Genomic DNA, 18,158 nt, shown 5'->3' on the forward strand with positions numbered 1-18,158 from the left:
AAAGGGAAAAGTAGAAAGCAACAGCGTTAAAAGAGGGCAGGGAAACACTGTTGCCATGGCATGCTATGAAAAAGGGGTTTTGAAAGCCAGGCAATATGAGATTCTGTTGAGTAGCAGAAGTACCCGGGAAGACTGAGAAAAGGATACCCCTATGGACAGCAGCCAGTACACCCCCATTTAATTTTTTTTGACTGCTTTTCTTTTTATATGGTCAGCCTCACATCCTTTGTAGTACTATACTGGCCTTGAACGGTACAGTTGGGGGAGAGGAGTTCTGAAGATAACGTCTCTAATGCGTTTGCCGAGGTCACCATGGGAAAATAGATAATTTACAACCAGATGTCACAAAACAAGGAGCTAGGGGTTTGGATCGTGTCTGTTATTTACCTTTTTGCTCCACTTCTATTTTATGCATTGGAAGAGAGAATGAAAGGGGTGGAAGGGGAAGAAAAGACATTAACATGAATTAACTGTCATCGCTACGATTACATATGCAGAAACATGTTATGAGACATGGAAAAAGACGGGTACTCCTAATGAAGCAGGAAAGTTGTGAAAGAGATGACATGCATGCAGCGAGGTCCTGTCTTAAAAAAAAAGGGTTAGATTAGGACACCAGTGGCATGATATGGCTGTTTAATTCATATTCAGTCCGGTTAACAGAGTTCTTGTTTCATCCTTGTGGTTCCTGATATCCTTGCGTTTTATGTTCTTGCTTTAGTTTGCAGTTAAGGTTCAAGTAATGGTTCACAATATGTTTAGGGTTTCCTATTTAGTTAATGACACACTTTATGTTTCATATTGTGGTTAGGGGGTCTTTATAGTTCATGTCTGGTTTTGTGTCACCTGCCTGTGTACCGTCTCTCCCACAGTTATTATTATTATTATTGCCCCATTGTACTTTGTGTCATCTCACCCATGAGTGTTCCTTCATGCCCCTTTTATGTGCAAGTACAGTATGTGCTGTCCCCAGTCTTGTCAGTATGTCTGTTGATCTTTCTCTGTGTTCCTCAACAGTAATTTTTGACTATGATACGCCCCGCTCACCCCAACCTGTTATCTCAGCCTCTTTTAGTTTGGCCTTTTTTCCCTTGTGGAAATGTTTTTACTTCAGTTATAGTTTTCCTTTTTGTGAAAAAGAGTTTTATTTTTAAATGTTTATTTAATTGTTTTCCCTTCTGAACCTTAGATTCTTTCTGAAAACCACAAAATGGAACAAACTGACAAATGAACACTGTAGATATCATCTACTGACTGAGGACTTCCAGATGGTAGAACCAGTTTTGTCAGTGAGTGGACTGCGTACCCAGACTAATAACAGAATATAGTTAACAGAATAAAAGTTGACCATGGCTGTAATGGGACAGTGGCTTGCATGTAAATTATGGTAGTCGCTTTTAGTCGTAAGGGAGATATTGCGCTTACTCGCTCCCTGTATTCTAGCTCTCAGCCCGCTAGCTCCCGGCCAGCTTCTAAAAAAGCATGCCACAGGTGCCAGGCAGTGTTCAATGCTGTAAAGGATGCAACAAACTCCGGCTATACCCTCAATGCCACCCCTCATCATGGCTCTAAGTGGATTTGTATAGCCAACCTCTGTAAGTTCCTGTGTCCATGTCAGAGGTGATGGAACAGGACCCACCTCAACCTTTTTGCTTGCCTCAGTCTGAGGGCTAGTCCTAGCGGACCTGCCTTAATATGTCTCTGTGTTTTAGTTTGAAAGGGCCCCAGAGGACGTGCAGCACTCAGTACACATGTCAGAGCCTAAGGAAGTCTTGGTTCACCAGCCTCAATCTCTATCCATGCCAAAATCTGAGGACAAAAGGCTTCAACCAGTTTCAGTGCCCATTCATGAGGCTTTGCCTCCTGGTCTGCTCCCGGAGGGGCACGACCATCATTGTCACCAGCCTCCTACTGCCCACCATCTTGTTTCCATATTGTTAACCGTCAGCTCTTGTGCCTGCTTCTGTTGGGGTCCTCGAGGGCCCACCTCAGGCTGTCACCATACCTCAGTCAGAGGGGTCCCGGAGGATCCACCTCAGCTTGTTCCCGAGCCAACATCTGCATGGGTTCTGGCGACACACCTCAGTCTGTCTCCATGTAAAAATCTGAGGGGGTCCCAGAGGACATTGCACTCAGTCCCCGTGCCTCAGTTCGATAGCATAGCAGAGGACCTGTTACAGTCTGACCGACACCTGAGGCTGAGCGGGTCGCGGAGGACACACCTCAGTCTTTCCCTATGCCTTCAAGGTGGTCCTGGAACACCGGCTTCGGTCTGCTCCCTTCCTTTTTTTAAGGTCATGCCTCCCGGTCTGGTCCTAGAAGGGCTCCACTACTGCTGTTTGCCACCTGCTCAGCCCCCGGAGGGGCTCTACAATCGTTTCTGCCAGCCTCCTGCTTGAGCCATCTTTGTGGCAATGGTGGAGCCCAGCATCTTGTTCAGGCCCCAAAGATGAGCCACCACCGTCACTGCTGGCCACCCTCCAGCCCCCGGAGGAGCTCCGCCATCATCGCTGCCGGCCTTCTGCTCTGCCCCCGGAGGGGTGTTCCCTTCTTGGTCTTTTCCTGGGCCACACACCTCACTGGCCCTGGCTGCTCGCCCTTGCTTTGGCCGCCCTACCAACCAGCCATTCATGCCCGCCTGTTTCCAGTTCAATCACTTCAGCCGCCCAGTCTGCTCGCCCAATTTCAGGACCACGGTCTGCTTCCTCTGTTCCTGGGCCACCATACCATGCGGTCACAACTCCTTTGCCCCTTTTCAGACTATTTCTTTCTGGTAGATTTTATTCCCTGATATGAAATGTTCTCCCTCCACCAAGTAATATTTAGAATTTGTTTGGAATGTCTACAGTCTGTTTTGATGAATGGATGGTTCCTGGGCTATTTTGATTTTAAGTTTTCTTTTTAGCTATTGAATTAAGGTAGCTGTCATGGTTCACATTTTATGTTTAAGTGTGTGATAAGTTTATGCCACCATTTATGTTTTATGTTGTGGTTTTTAGTTAGACTTGAGGTCTGGTTTCATGTCACATCCTTGTGTAACTTTTCTTTCCTCATCTCTAATATTGCACCATCCTCTAGTCCTGATTTCTCCTCATTGACCCGGTTTTATAGCCATCTGCAGCTTGTTGTTTCCCCATTCCTTGTGTCAGTGAATATCTACTGTCCCCAGTCTTGTCAGTAGTCAGTTTGTCTGTTGATCCATGTTTACGTTCATATATGATTGTTGCCTTAGAAACTATCCATCTAGGTGAGCCTTTGATTTTAGCCACTTTTTGTTGGCCTCCTTTTCTTCCTGAGTTTTAGTTTAGAAAGTCCTTGTTTTATCCTTTATGTGAGGGTGTGTTGTTTTAAATTGTTTTGTTTCATTTGATAACAATGACGTTTTCTTGTAAGTCACTCTGTGCCCCTTGGGTCCTTCTGTCAAACAACACAACATTCATCACATTACTTTTATAGCACAGTGTTGAATATACAAATTCTACTCTAGTATCTGAATGTGCATTAACTTTGATTCAAAGAACCCAAATAGAATGACACTCACATAGACATACGGACACTTTTTTTTTTTTTTGTATGACATAGAAGAGGGGTTTTCAAAGTGTTGAGGCCTCGCCCCAACTCAAAGAGCTTGAACACCATTGTTCAGTCTGGACACCTTAAACACATGTCACAAATGCTTTATCTGACACCAAGTAATACATTTTGGTTGAATTTTGGAATAGAATAGAATAGAAGCTGGTGCACATTTGAATGAAAACATATATAAAGTCCCATATTGGAATCCGGCCTGATCTAGAATCCAGCTGGCCCAGAATGAAATTCCAATCACATATATCTAATTCAAACACATATATCTATTCAGCATGTCTGAAAATTGGTAGGAATATGTAAAACCTATTTAATCCAACCACTTCCCTAATATTCAATAATTACATGTCATATTTATCCAGGCTATTAGTTACTTAAAATATTATAATTATAATTATAACCAACATTTTCATCAACTATTTTCTAATTACATAATCAAATTATGTGTTTGGGAATGACTGTTGTAGACTTTAGGTTCAACATGGAATTCCAATCTGGGCCAAATTAAAAGAAGAATTGAGAGAGGCCTGGCCCACACTTTGAAAACCACTGAAGGAAAATAACTTAAGCTGATGGGACAAAAGAATGTTTCAAGCATTGGGAAATTTACTAACTTTGCACCTTAAATAACAGTAAAACTAAACAGTCAATTTTCAAATCTACTTATGACTAGAATCAAAGCTGCATTTCTTTAAAAAGTAGATATTTCTAAGTGCACTAATTTTCAAAACAAACTTTAATATAGGTATTTTATATCACTGAGGTATATTTGAAAAGAAATATTGTTTTAATATAAATAGGTCACTTTGCAACCTGTTTCACGTTCTGTTCTGATTTCAAAAGGAGAAGCTGCATGTACACAAGAAGAACAAGCTAATTGTAGTTCTGAGCAAGTAGATAATTAATGTAAATTGTTCGATAAATTCAACACGTGCAGGCCGGTATAAATGTATTTAATTCTGTTCTCAACAATAAAAGTCTCCTACAAATCTGCTGATTGGAATAATTGAATGAGCCACTTTCTATGCAGTGACAGTAAGGCGCGTTATCCTATCCATTAATCTGAAACATCAGCGACCAATAAAATATAACAAGAGACTGAACAAGTTAACAAAATAATTCAAGCCAAATGTGTACCAAACGAGCCACAACTGCCTAACTACAACATTAAGACTGAAAGGTTTACACTGAGACAACACAGACACACAAATTAACATTTCAGATTAACATGAAGCCCAGGCCAGACTATGGGTTGTTCAAAGCAGTTCAACCCAGCAACTGTTGTGTGTGTTTATGGCAACAATATCATCAATATATATATATATATATATATATATAGAAAAAAAAATGGAATTACAGAAAGCACACAGCTTTTTGTTAGCATTCATAGTCCTTTTTAGCAATTAAATATTTGATTACCAATTAAACAAACTGTACATCCCTATTCTCAAGTTGGGTTTTGAGTTTATTTATTCTTTTTTGAAACAGTATTTTTCAGAGAATTGTGTCTACATTTGCTTCCCATAGTGCAGGCTAGAAGACAGCCAGCCTGCATCAACATCATTCGATGCCAATTTGCAAAATAGGCTTATGTGCTTACTCATTCATTAAGCTTTCTTTAAATGTTGCAGTGACATTGCCCTTAATAACTAGTGTTCATACCTAAACATCGTTCTGCCAGAAACTATTTGGTCTGACGTAGGCTTCAGTTGTGAAAAACCAAATAAACCCAGATAATTAGAAGATCTGTAAACAAATGCACTCCACTCCGCAGAAGAAATGCAACTGTGTTGCACCTTACTGATAAATCAAAAAAAGGTGTAGGAAGAAAACAGATTACAATCAGAAGATGTCTCAGCCAGACACGAGAGAAAAGGGGAAGTAAGAGGACGACAGAGACATGGCGTGAAGGAAATCTGGAAATAAAATGAGAACATGTGACGGCAGACCTTATGACGTTAGTAGAAATGTAAAAATAGAAATAGCAATCAGTGTGATCAGAAAATTGGTCAGTGGATGAAGAGAATGAGTCAGATAGCCGAAGTTTCCTGCAGATTGCACAGGGGAAGGGAAGAGAGTCAGTCAGTTTCCATACAGAAACATCAAAACAAACATGAGACACATACCAACCCACACTGAACCACAGAAAACAAACTTAAACTTTTCTCTCATGTACACTACACACTTTCTAAGAATACTACTTAAACTTTAATATGACCTTAATATTCACTGGTAACAGCCTGGCGCTCCACCCCCATATAGATGTTTGTCTGCTGTCATCACTAAATATACAATGCATTACAAACGGAGGTAGTGATGGTGGTAATGAACATAAACACACACAAAAACGGAGATCCAAAATCCATGCAGTTAAAGATTTATAGTTTCATAATCTGTCCTTCTCATCACATGGAGCTGAGGAGGGTTTATTGGCACTAGCAAATGATGATAATAAAAAATCTGCAATGAGGGCTGTTTATGTGCCTTAGCATGACTCAATTTTGAAAGGCCTAATAAGAAAACTCTTATTACTCTTATAAGCTCCTATTTTATTTTTGTATGAGAGTGAATTAGCTTGCATAAAATCATCTTAATAAAGCAGCATCTTGTCTTTTATGTTGCCTAATTCAAGCAGTTACTCGAGCCAATTTTGGAAAGACTGTGCCAGGTGAAGAGAAAATTTACATCCTTGGCTGGAAAGTGGAGATTAAGTTGCTAAAGAGGGTGGTTCACGATGGAGACCACATCATGAAGCCAGAAAGGAAGAAAATCAAGAAAATGCATGGACAACTGGCTGCAGAGGCCACTTGAAAAAAGTGAAAATGTTCAAAGTGTGAGATTATCCAAAAGCTACAGGCAAAATAATAAATTAATTAATTACAGTTAACTAGAGGATACTTTTCTTGGGACTGGGAAATATTTTAAAGGCAGTCGTTTCCTGTCAAAATGAGGACACTCTCTATGGTCCCATCGTTGAATCAGCTTAATGGGGATTTAATTCATCTTCTTGCAAAACATCCTCTCAAGTCCTGTATCCCAGTAAAGCCAAGGGATCTTAAGGTCCTGAACCAATGAAATGTTTTTAATCACAAATCTTGATGTTTGGCATGCGATCTATTCTAGCTGAAAAGTAGAAAACCGCAGTCAGGTTTTTTTTTCCTAACTCATTTTAAAACGGTAGTAGGAGTTTGCTCTGATGGGGAAACGCTCAGTAAATCTCCCACTGTGATTGCTTTTCTCTGCATTAGTCTTGAATGTACAAATACATGTGGCGTTTATGGATTACATTATGGGGGTAGAGGACACAGAGGATTGATAAAAGGAGAGCAACAAAATGGGGAGCTTGTCTATGAATCAAAATCTATGACACTTTACAGTGGGGTTTGAGTGGGAAAGGCTGGGCTGGGCTTGTGTGGACTGAATCGGGCTAAGAGAACTCTTCACACTTACCCGGGCAGTTGCGATAGGATACATTCTGTGATCTTGGTCCTATTCTGGTTGGGCATGGACCTTGAGAAGCAAAAACATGGGGCTACAGACATGCATGTTTGAAACTGCTTGAAGTGAAGTCAGGATCGGTCTGTGTTTTCTATTTCCTTTTTTTTTTTTTTTTTTTTTACTGTGAGACAGACCTTCCTAGCTTTGAGAGTCCTTGGGCAGAGATTTACTTTTCACCACACTACAGTGGATCGGCTCTTTCCTTGTGGTTTGACAGATTCAAAAGACAATCATAACAGTGGGTGAACATGAGTGCACCTTGAGGCTAATCCTACTATTAAGGTTTGAGGGAACACAGCAAGACATTCGATCAATACTTAACTATATGGTGAGTTAAAAGAAAAGGGGGAAAAAAAAAAAACAACAAAGGAGAAAAATCTAAGCAGTAAGGATTTTAAGGTGAGAGTTACAGGATTTGTCTTTGCTCAATAAGTTGGACTCACACTCCCATTATTGCTTATTCCATTTTTAATTACAGGTCCTTAAAGCCTCCGAGAGGTTAACCTTTAGTTGTAATGAGTTTCACCATCTAATGATGTTCACTAATGCATTCTGATTCAACACTAGGGGGAACACCTTGGACAGGTATACTGGTAATGAGCAGTGTAGAACAGAGGTGTAAAATAGAAATGGAAAGAACTGTAGAGGTAAAGGTTTGTTTTTTAATTCTGCCGCTATTTTCCTTTTTCAAAAAAAAGAAAGAAAGAAAGAAAGAAAAGGTAATTCAAAAGTGAAACACAACTTAACATCAGTTTACAAAATACCCACGTGAATCTACAAGAGCATCCAAATACATCCTCGTCTCGTCGCTGCAACTAATTATTTCAGTTCCACCTGATTAGTGATTCTGGTAATTCATCTAAATCTTTGTCATTAATCAGTTTGTAAAGGTTACTCAGGGGAATTTCCTTCACAAATTGCAAATGAACATGGCAGCTTAAAGGACAAAGGGGAATTATAATACAAAGGGCAATCTAAAGATTGTTTGGGAGCTCAATGGCAATGAATATTTTAGCATCTGAGGAACAGGCAAAATGTTAACGCTATCTCTCCAGACGAAATATTACCTTGTTGCCTTACATGTTGAGTCATTGGGTTGTGGTACATAATGAAACATCTGTTAACATATTTCCACAACTGTCGCAGGAATGTATATTAAGCCACCGATGTGCGCTGTGCGTTAGCCTGACAAGACTTCCTCATAACACGAGTTGAGTAATGAAACACCACCTTGCCATTGCAGGGAGTCAGCATGACTTCCTCTGCCCTCCCACTATTCTACCACCTCATAACCATGCTCGTCGATCCACTACAAACTTGGTGAGCACATCAATGAGAAAGGGCGGTGCAAAGTGAGGACCAAAGAGTTTTTTTGCGAGTCGCATTTCATGAAGAGTTCATGGCGTGACACAAGTGCAAGGAGAGACAGAGGGAAAAGGGTGCTGGATAGTGGAGCAGACAGAAAGCAGACAAGGCAGAGACGGGACAAGGTATCAGGCTTGGGACACACCGCCTAGTCAAGCAGCACGCATGTGCATCACAGGACCTCTGGCTCGTCCACGTCAGTGCACATGTTACTTGCAGCCACATAGCCTGCATGAACCATACATCAGAGCTGGGGCTCATGTAGCGCTGCAGCAGCAACTCATACAGAAAGTTTTGAAGTTGTTAATATTTGTGTAGCTCTCAGCAAAAAAACAGATAATCAACGCATCAAAGCCAAAGTGTTCTCATACATATGAGGTTAGTATCGCTGGATCAGTATCACATATTAAATATGGTTTCCTGTGTCTTTATACATATGGATTTCTTTTCTTACTCTGTAATGTTCCCAGTTGTACACTTTCTCCGGTTCCTTCAAATAGAATGAAATCAAATACACTACCATTGTTGGTCATTATCAAAGAGTAACATGGGGACAGAAACGTAGTCAGTACGGACACACAGAGGTGTAGGTAACGTAGACGATGTGCCCCAGTCATAAAATAAGACAGAGACCAAGGCCAAAGAAGAAGAGAGAAACTGAGGATGGGAGGGTGGTTAAAAAAAAGGTAAGAAGGGTTTTCAATACACAACAGAGGCATCATACTTACTGTAGGGCACACACTCATACTGGACCTCCAGGTACTTGTACGTCCCTGGGCAGGGGTCGGGAAAGACATCCGAGCCTGTGATGACGATACACTGAGTCCGATTGTTGCATCTGGCAAAAGAATAACAGACAGGAATACATTAAGAATGATAAATAATGATAAACATTGTGAGTTCAGACGGCGCGCTGGATCACAACATGCGAAAATCAAGTTTATAACTTTAAAACACACAAGCAAAGATGTACACAGAGCAGCACTGAACAAACGATTTTGTGCTGCCAGTACCATGCACAACACCGTTCAATCTGACAATAAATGGCTGATGCCATTGTTTTACCACTCAAATCCTGCCTTTTGTGTTTTTCTCATGAGCGAGTGGCATTAAAAGAGCTCCCCTTGTTCTGGTTGCTATGTTCTGATCACAATATTATGCAATCTGTCTGAATTTGTTTTGGCCAAAGGAAGAATACAAATACCTCTGGTGTAGTTTTTTCTTTTGCCCTAATACAATATCACCTGTCTGATCAATAAATAGTGAAACTTCATGGTTTTGTCTGATTTTCCAAATCAATCTTGGAGTTACGCAGCCTGTTCTTTATTCACCGGTGTTCAAATGATGTGCGAGCAAAGAAAAGCTGGACCCACTTCTACATGTTTGTGATCTTATGCATTTAACTGCTCCGTTACAGAAAAAAAAAAAAGAAAAGAAAAAACCCTGTAAATAAAATTAGATGTCAAATTAAATGATGGATCATTAACAGCATGAATCAGTACATTAACAAATATCAGAGTAAACAGAAGAAGCTTGATATATATTGGGACTACAATTGCGTGGGGACCTCATGCGATCTTGGAATTTACCCCCCACATTGGTGTTTGGTATAGCGAGTTTCTCACAAGATAAACAGTCTCTGTGTGTTTCACTCAAATGTCCCGACTGATTGATTTGAGCCCACTCCGGCTCTCAATGGGTCGACACGCTGAGCAGCTAGACGAGGCACCCAAAATGCCATCAAAGGTCTCATTAATGATCACGGAAGCTTCTGAGAATCTACACCGGTGAGATCAGAAATTACAGAAGTATCCAAGGCATCTTTAAAAAAAAATAATAATAATAAATTGTGAATTTTATCTTTTGCATGGTTCATTTTTCTTGCATAAATTTCTAAGCCCATTAACCTTTATATTCTTATCAAGTTGAAGCTGACAGAATTTAGCATACATATTTGTGACTTAGACTGAATGATAATTTTTAAAATTCAGAAGCGACCAGGAAGCAAAGAAAAACTGCTTTTTGTTCATGCACGAGCCATTGCAGAGTGCTCCCCAGAACCTCCACAGTACAATGCCTTATTAACTGGGAAGTGTTACCAGCGTGTCACACATTTATAACACGGACAGTCAAAAACACACAGTAAGATTAAAGAACTTGAGAGATATTCAAAGTTGAAGTCAGTGTGGAAAAGGGAGAGAGACATTGTACATTTTGTTTGGCAATTTTAGAGCCATGAAATAAACAGCAACTCGGGCCGGCTCAATATTCTATTTTTGGAGGGTTTCAAAGACCATCTTTAAGTATTTACTGAGCAACACATGTAGCTTAAGCTCCAGTTATACTATGTTTTTTTTTTTAGAAGACCAAAAACGGTTGTGATGACATACACAAGTTATTGATTTTTATTCATGAGTCCTTTGCATTGATGTTGCTGTTGAACACGGCCTTTACCAATTAGACAGCAGCTGTCCGGCCTAAGCCTGCAGCATGGCTTTAGGTCCAGGGAGTTGTAGGTGACCACCGTCGTGCTGCACTGAGATCAGGATAATGACATCAATAACTATCTAACCCTCTTTGCAATCAAGTTGACTTAAAATTCTATTGGCAGTGTGCGGACCCCAGATCAATAACTCTATTCTGCTGATTTAGCAGAGACCAGAAGAGATAATATGTGTTTCTTCATATCATAGATCAGTGTGTCCATTTAAAGCAGATCATTAGAAAATGTATTACTGGTTGCACTGTATAGCGTTTTTTTATTTCCTTTGTTTTAGGTTTGCACAGGCAATCACTGCTTTTTGTCGAAATGTTATTAATATAATATTAGGTAACTGTGTGGAACAAGGCAGGCTTCGTTACAGTTGAGATGTGTGAGAATGAAGGGAAACAGGCGGCGCGGGGGGTGGGGGGGTGGGGGGGTGGGGGGGTTGTTTTGGTTTTTGATTGAAAACAGCTGCGTTTTAGGTGGACGTCATGAGGCAGGACATCGTGGTGTACAGTACAAAACTGTATCCAGAAAGTTAAACAAACGGCTCCTGTGTTCAAATGAAAAACACACAAAATTACTGGAACAGCAGGAAATGCAATTAGACATTACTTCTTCTTTTTTTTTTTTTTTTCATAAAGCACAAAAGCAATTCATCTCGTCTTCCCCCTGTTCTATTTCTAACAAATCAGCATGCATGCTAATTAAGAGTTTGCACATTTATTTCCCCAATACGTCTGATGGGAAAAAAACAAAAAACTGTGTATAAGATCACTGAAAAGAGCAAAGAGCATTTCTTTTTTTTTTTTCCCCTTTCCGTTTCCAAGCAATGTTGAAACCGTGCATCATATCGCAGAACTATAATACATAGATGAGCGTGTGTGTGTGTGTGTGTGTGTGTGTGTGTGTGTGTGTGTGTGTGTGTGTGTGTGTCTACGCCTGGGTGTGCATCTGGGACGATCTCATGGGGCATTTCACTTTATTAATGACCTCCACGTGTAAAAACAGATGAAAATATCAGCATACTGTGGTTGTTCCTACAGAAATGAATTACTACTTTGGAATTAAAACATGCGCCTCATGCTGGGCCCATAATATGCTGCTTGCTTTTGGAGCTTGTATTTCATGAATCTCCAGCACTTTCCATATATTATATGGTCACTTTGATGATTCTGTCTGCTTTGCTCATGCATACGCATATCATGCAGGAGCAATATAAATTACAGTGCTTTAGCTACCATATTCCGATGAGACTGGGGGAATGAATGCCTAGTTTATATTAGCGCATGAAACAGAATGATATCAAAAATAAAATTTGTGACATTAATGAGATGTAGACCTGCCATCATTACTCAGGCAAATGCATTAAACAACAGGACATATGCGCACCAAAAAAGAAAAAAACCCTCGTATGTCTTTGGAAACAATGTTGACATAAGTGTTGATAGCTCTTTCTGATATATTGCTCTAATTTTAGAGCAGTGGAGCAGGGGCACTCTGAACTATGAGATTGTGTGACTCTGATTCTTGTCTCATCTGTGAAAACTCAAGGCATCTCCTGAGACCAATTGAAAAAGCCCTAATGATTTCTTCTATGCATAGTCGTGGCCCCTCATTTCGAAAAAAAGAGCATGTAATTGAAATTCCAACCATAAAAAAGTCCTGCATTTGGGTTTGCTGGGGCACAGGTCTCAAAGTGCACACTAATTAAATACATGTAAAATATTATATCTCTCACTATCTTTTGATAGTCTGAGGCTATATAGTAATTAATCATGTACATAATGAATATCAAGTCAAAGGAAAGCTTTCCTCCACTTTTCTCCAGAGTGAAACATTAGACTTCTATAAATACCTTGATTGCTCAATAGGAATTTTTGAAAGCAAAAGTGGAAAGAGTACTGACACATGTTATCTTTTAATGCAATAATAATTAAGAGGAAGCTCCGCATGAAGCACTTTTGGAATGAAAATGTTGGAACACAATCCAGCAGGGTTTGGTGACGTCTCCATTTCTACTCGTATACTACGACAATGTATAAAGCCACCTGTGAGTGTACTTGAGAAGAATGTAATCTGTGTTTTGTCTATCCATATCTCAAAATCTCTCTGTCTCCAAGCTCTGAGTGTGCACACACACGCACACACACACACACACACACACACACACACACACACACACACACACACACACACACACACACACACACACACACACACACACACACACACACACACACACACACACACACACACACACACACACACACACACACACACACACACTGCAGGAAAGAAAATATTTGTTGCACATTTAGAAAAAAAAGAGAATAAAGCAGGTAAAAAATATAAATCTCCAAAAATAAAAATTTGAGCGAGATTACATCTTTTTCTAGAAAATTAAAATGAGTACCGGGTTAAGTATCTTTTTTTTTTTTCTTTGATTGCCTTCGCTTCTCCCACCGGCCTGCTAATCACGCTGAAATATTCCAAATGTAAGCCCATCACATCGCTGACCTTTTGGGGGAGGCAGACATCAGTACAATTAGTGTGTCATAGAAAAGGCGGCTAGGATTTGATGCAAATCTCCTTTAAAAAATGAGCACTCCCTGCTGAAAGGGGAAAGAGGGGCAATAAGACACCAACAAGGTGTAACTGATGGCACTCCTGATACCATGTATCCACATGCAATTTAACCTTTTCCACTGCCACCGTAAAACATGTCAGAGGAATAATTGGACATGAAGATAATGCGCTAATTGAATAATAAATTGGCCGGAGTGTGAAAATTGCGAACAAACCGCATTCCTGATAACAAATTCAGTAAAAGATATTTCATGGGTCTGAAGCCTGTTTGTAGAAGCTCGTAAATGGTTCCTACTTTTCAACGAATGTCATAATAGAGCTAGGTAGCACACTATATTTCTAGAATATAAAACTACTTCATACTGAAGTGTTTTTAAATGTGCGTCAATAATTCCATTGCATTGAACAAAATGAAATGTCAAAAAAAGTCATTCTTAATTTTTTTTAATTGTAGTTTTAAAGCTCCATTCACTTTACACCGACTTTACACAGACTCTTGAGACAATCAATAGTCGTTAGATGACATTTGTAAGGTTTCAAGTTAAGACTGCCTATAATATCAATACCGGTATCTTGTTTGTGAGCTGCTTGAAAATATAGAAGCTATAGAACATGTTCAAGTATCAAAAAATAGAAAATGGCGCCGGGAGCGCCAGGACAAACCTCAGTTGTCTGAGGTTTGTTTATGTCTGCTGTAAACAGTCAGTTTGATTAGCGTAAGGACAGCAAGTCGAGTCTGAGTGGCATAATGACAAAAAGAAAGGAAAAAACAAACAAAAAACCTGCTTTATGAGCCTCTTTAAATGTCTCACAAAAGAAAGGAGACTGCAGATGTCCAGTGTTCAGTGATCATAATGTAACATCTGCCAGGTTCAGGTGACCACGTCAAGAAAACCATGATGAGCTGATGTTACATTTGATCAAACATATTTATGTTCATGGTAAAACGGATCCCTTTTTCTCGTCTCACTGACTGGACTGGCCTTTTTTCTTTTTTTCCTCTGTTATATTTTTCACAAGTCTTTTTATGGTTTTGATTTAACGGCAGCTGCAGGGACTGACAAAAATAAGAAGCTGGGGAGATGAGTAGAATCCGACTGGCTTTGAATCAAACCAAACACGGGTAGCTTAGGGCGCATGTGCCCATGCTAATTGATTTCTGAGTGACGTACGCTCCAACCAACCACAATTAATCGCTCCACAAAGGAAAAGCTGCTGGCTGTGCCGTGAATGGAGGTAGTTATGAGCACATTGTTGCAACGACGCAAAGTTACACAAGCCCAATTGGCTCATTCAAAGGGGGACAGCTTGTGCACGTTCACGCTCTGGTTAAACATTTTGATACTTTCTGTGATATGGGACAGTTAAAACATCAATAACATGTGGAGTTTTAAACATCCAGTACTGACCAAGCTGAAGATGTGAAAAGTCAAATTACAGAAATGGGTCATATTTCACTAAACAGTGCAGGCAAGAATTTCAACTTAGCCAATTTGAAAAGTTAGAAGAATCTTGAGTTTTCATCCCTCAACACTGAGCAAGCCAAAGCAGCCATTTATAACTCACAATATCAAACAAATAGTCACAGTGAAAAACCATCTCTGTGTGACCGGAGGAGAAAGAAAACGACATGAGCGAAGACACTGCGTTACAGAATAAGACACAATCTACTTCCTGGTGCTCCCGGTTTGAATTTCAATCAAATTAACATCTCTTAAACTCGAAGTGACCCGTCTAGCTCCATTTCATCTGAAATGCTGATGAGGTTCATGGCACAATTATCAAGGCACACATCTCTCTCAAGAGGCAAGCCTGTTGATAGCAGATAGGCCATTGAAAAATTAAATCATTTCCAGGACCACAGAATGGCAGCAAAAGAAACAATCTGTGAACACACACACACACACACACACACACACACACACACACACACACACACACACACACACACACACACACACACACACACACACACACACACACACACACACACACACACACACACACACACACACACACACACACACACACACACACACACACACACACACACACACGGTATGTATAATCACCTTCTGTACAAGTATATTTAGACCATTTTCTAAGGGGGTGGCCCAGTAATGTTTCAGGAAATGGGTCATTAGAAATTAACCATTAGCGTCCCGCTTTCAGTTTGAGGTCTGATCCAATATTTGGGTAAGGCATCCCAGAAACTTGTAATTACTGTCATATGTTTGTGTTTATGGTATATTTACTAGCGCTGCCAATGGTGCTCAACGGGGGGATTCAGGGCTCTAAGAGTCAGCAGTCTGAAGGCGGTCTGACTCACATCCGTCCATCTCGCCTATTGATTTTTAAACCAGCAAAGGTCTATCGCCATGCCACTGAAGTCAATGGAAATGCTATTGTGACAGCCTGCTGGTCCAAATATGACCTTTACAAGACTGAAACACAAAATGTAAAGCTAAAACAGTGGAGAGAAAAAAAAAAAACAACGAAGGGTAAAAAGAGGAATGTCCTGAAATGGCCTTGTCAGACCACAGATCATGTGAACAATCAAAAATTTGAGAATGATCTAGAAGAGACTTAATTCTGGTGATTTTTATTTCTTGTATACTTCCATTAACTTGTATTTAATTTCAAATAATTTTCAAAACATCAATATATTGTGAGTGAACCAGTTGTGGATTTTTATGTCAAATTCAACAGAAAACAAAAAACTGTACACACTATGGCATTTATATTGCATATCACACACATTATTGTTCAAATCAAATTTTCTTTAAACTCATCAAATACTTTTAGTAATTGTTAAACCATCAAATCAAACCAACACAAAAATCCCTACTCTGTGTCACATTTGTGAAAAAGGCACCAGAAAACTCTTGAGCTCGGTTGACAAAACGATATTTAAGGTATAGCTTTTTATTCAGCACCGAATGGACGGAGCGCCGTTTCATGCCTCATGAACTTTTGCACACCCCTCTGAAACGTCCAAGCTGAATCTGGATCTTCATGAAAACTTAATCTGCTGTGCTTTAAATAAACACTAACACTATATGTACAGCGAGCAGGAACAAGGCAGTGTGCTGTCAGGCGGCAACAATGGAGCTCCTCGGAGAGCCTCGCAAGCGGTCCTGTCACTGATATAAATAGTGTAAGTTGCATCATTTAGTCTCCAGTACTGCCTTGCGTTTCTTGACGAAACAAAAAACCTGGAGGAAACAGTTGATCGCATTCCAAAACTATAAGGTTTAACATTGCGAGTTTACCACAGCTTCCACATTTAATAAAACCTGACGCATTCAGACTGTAAATGGATCCTTGACACAAAACAAAACAAAAAAAAAAAACATTGCTTCACATGTCAAATGTGAAGTGCTGATCAAAAAAATTTCAATGTGATTATTAGTGATAATTAAGTTGGTATAATCCTTAGCGGTACTGATGAATTTGATCCTCTCTGTTAGATCGCTATCAGCATTGATCATTTTCATCAATTAGTTTCTTGAATAAACCCGTAATCCACAGGCACAGCCAGGAGAACAATGTCATGTTACAGAAATCAATTAACTTGCTATTGAATACTTAAAAAAGAAACTCATTTGCTGAGAAATCAATGGATGCAAACCACTTATACATATTGTATATCTTAATTTAGTTGTTTTTTTTTTGTAAACAATGATTAGTAAAAGTGTGTCACTGTCATATTTCTTACTCTTCTGCTCCGATGGGGGTGGGTGTTTGAGTCGAATCAATTCAAACTGTGCGCCAGATGGTTGGTGCGGGCGCAGCGAAATGCATTACAAAATAATACTTAAATACGCTTAAATAGCAGTTTTTAATCTAATAGACGTTATGTGTGTGGTGAGAATGTGTTTGCAGTCATTACCATTAACCAATGCGGATGACAACATGTTTTCATTAAAAACTAAAAAAAAATCTTGAAAAGAAAAGAAAGAAAATCACATCTCTGATTATTATCATCTACAAATTAATTATTTCAAACTGTACCGCCATGCAGTTTCACATCTGCTGGGGAGGTGTCCACGTGAAAAATTCCTGTACAGATTATCACCCACTTGAGTCGACTAATTGCTTGCAGCTGAATGTTCTAATTGAGCCACAACAGTCCTAAGGCTATTTTCATAAAATCATTGTGCTCATGAATATAATATGCCAGCCAGATATAAAAACAACTTGAAGTGCCAACAGGATCTATCAAACTCAGCGAAGCCTCAATCCAATTCTCCACACTTCGAGGCCACGTCAATTTCCGATGTTTAAAAGTGAACACAGTTTTTTCGCCACACAAACACTAATGTGATTTTCCACATACACACTTAAATTAGTAGACCGGAGTAATTATGGCAACAAATATTTTTGGCTCATCAATCCTTTATTTCTACCGTCAGAAATAGTAGTTGTCTTTTTTTTCTTTTCTTTTTTCCCCCCCCCACCTACAGTGCGTGCAGTGACTGTTCCTCATTGGTAAACTGTGGGGTTACGCTCAGCAGGAGCCAGAGGACAAACCGGAGTTTTAGACTTGTGGGGGACGTGAGGAGCTCAGACCTCATAGCAATGAAACAAACACTGCAGTCCAAGTAGGCAAAAAAAAATAAAATATTACCAC

The 18,158-nt window shown here is 39.7% G+C and overlaps 1 protein-coding gene across 1 annotated transcript in view; it reads right to left on the minus strand.

Moving 5' to 3' along the window:
• Nucleotides 1–18,158, minus strand: part of adgrl2a (adhesion G protein-coupled receptor L2a) — a 102,671-nt gene that overhangs the window by 41,035 nt on the left and 43,478 nt on the right. The window contains exon 4 of the mRNA XM_080473482.1: nt 9,180–9,289. Coding sequence (XP_080329608.1) covers nt 9,180–9,289 — 110 coding nt within the window. The remainder of the gene's footprint in view (nt 1–9,179; nt 9,290–18,158) is intronic.

The sequence above is a fragment of the Lipophrys pholis genome, assembly GCF_963383615.2.
Source record: "Lipophrys pholis genome assembly, chromosome: 10".
NCBI classification, from domain to species: Eukaryota; Metazoa; Chordata; class Actinopteri; order Blenniiformes; family Blenniidae; genus Lipophrys; species Lipophrys pholis.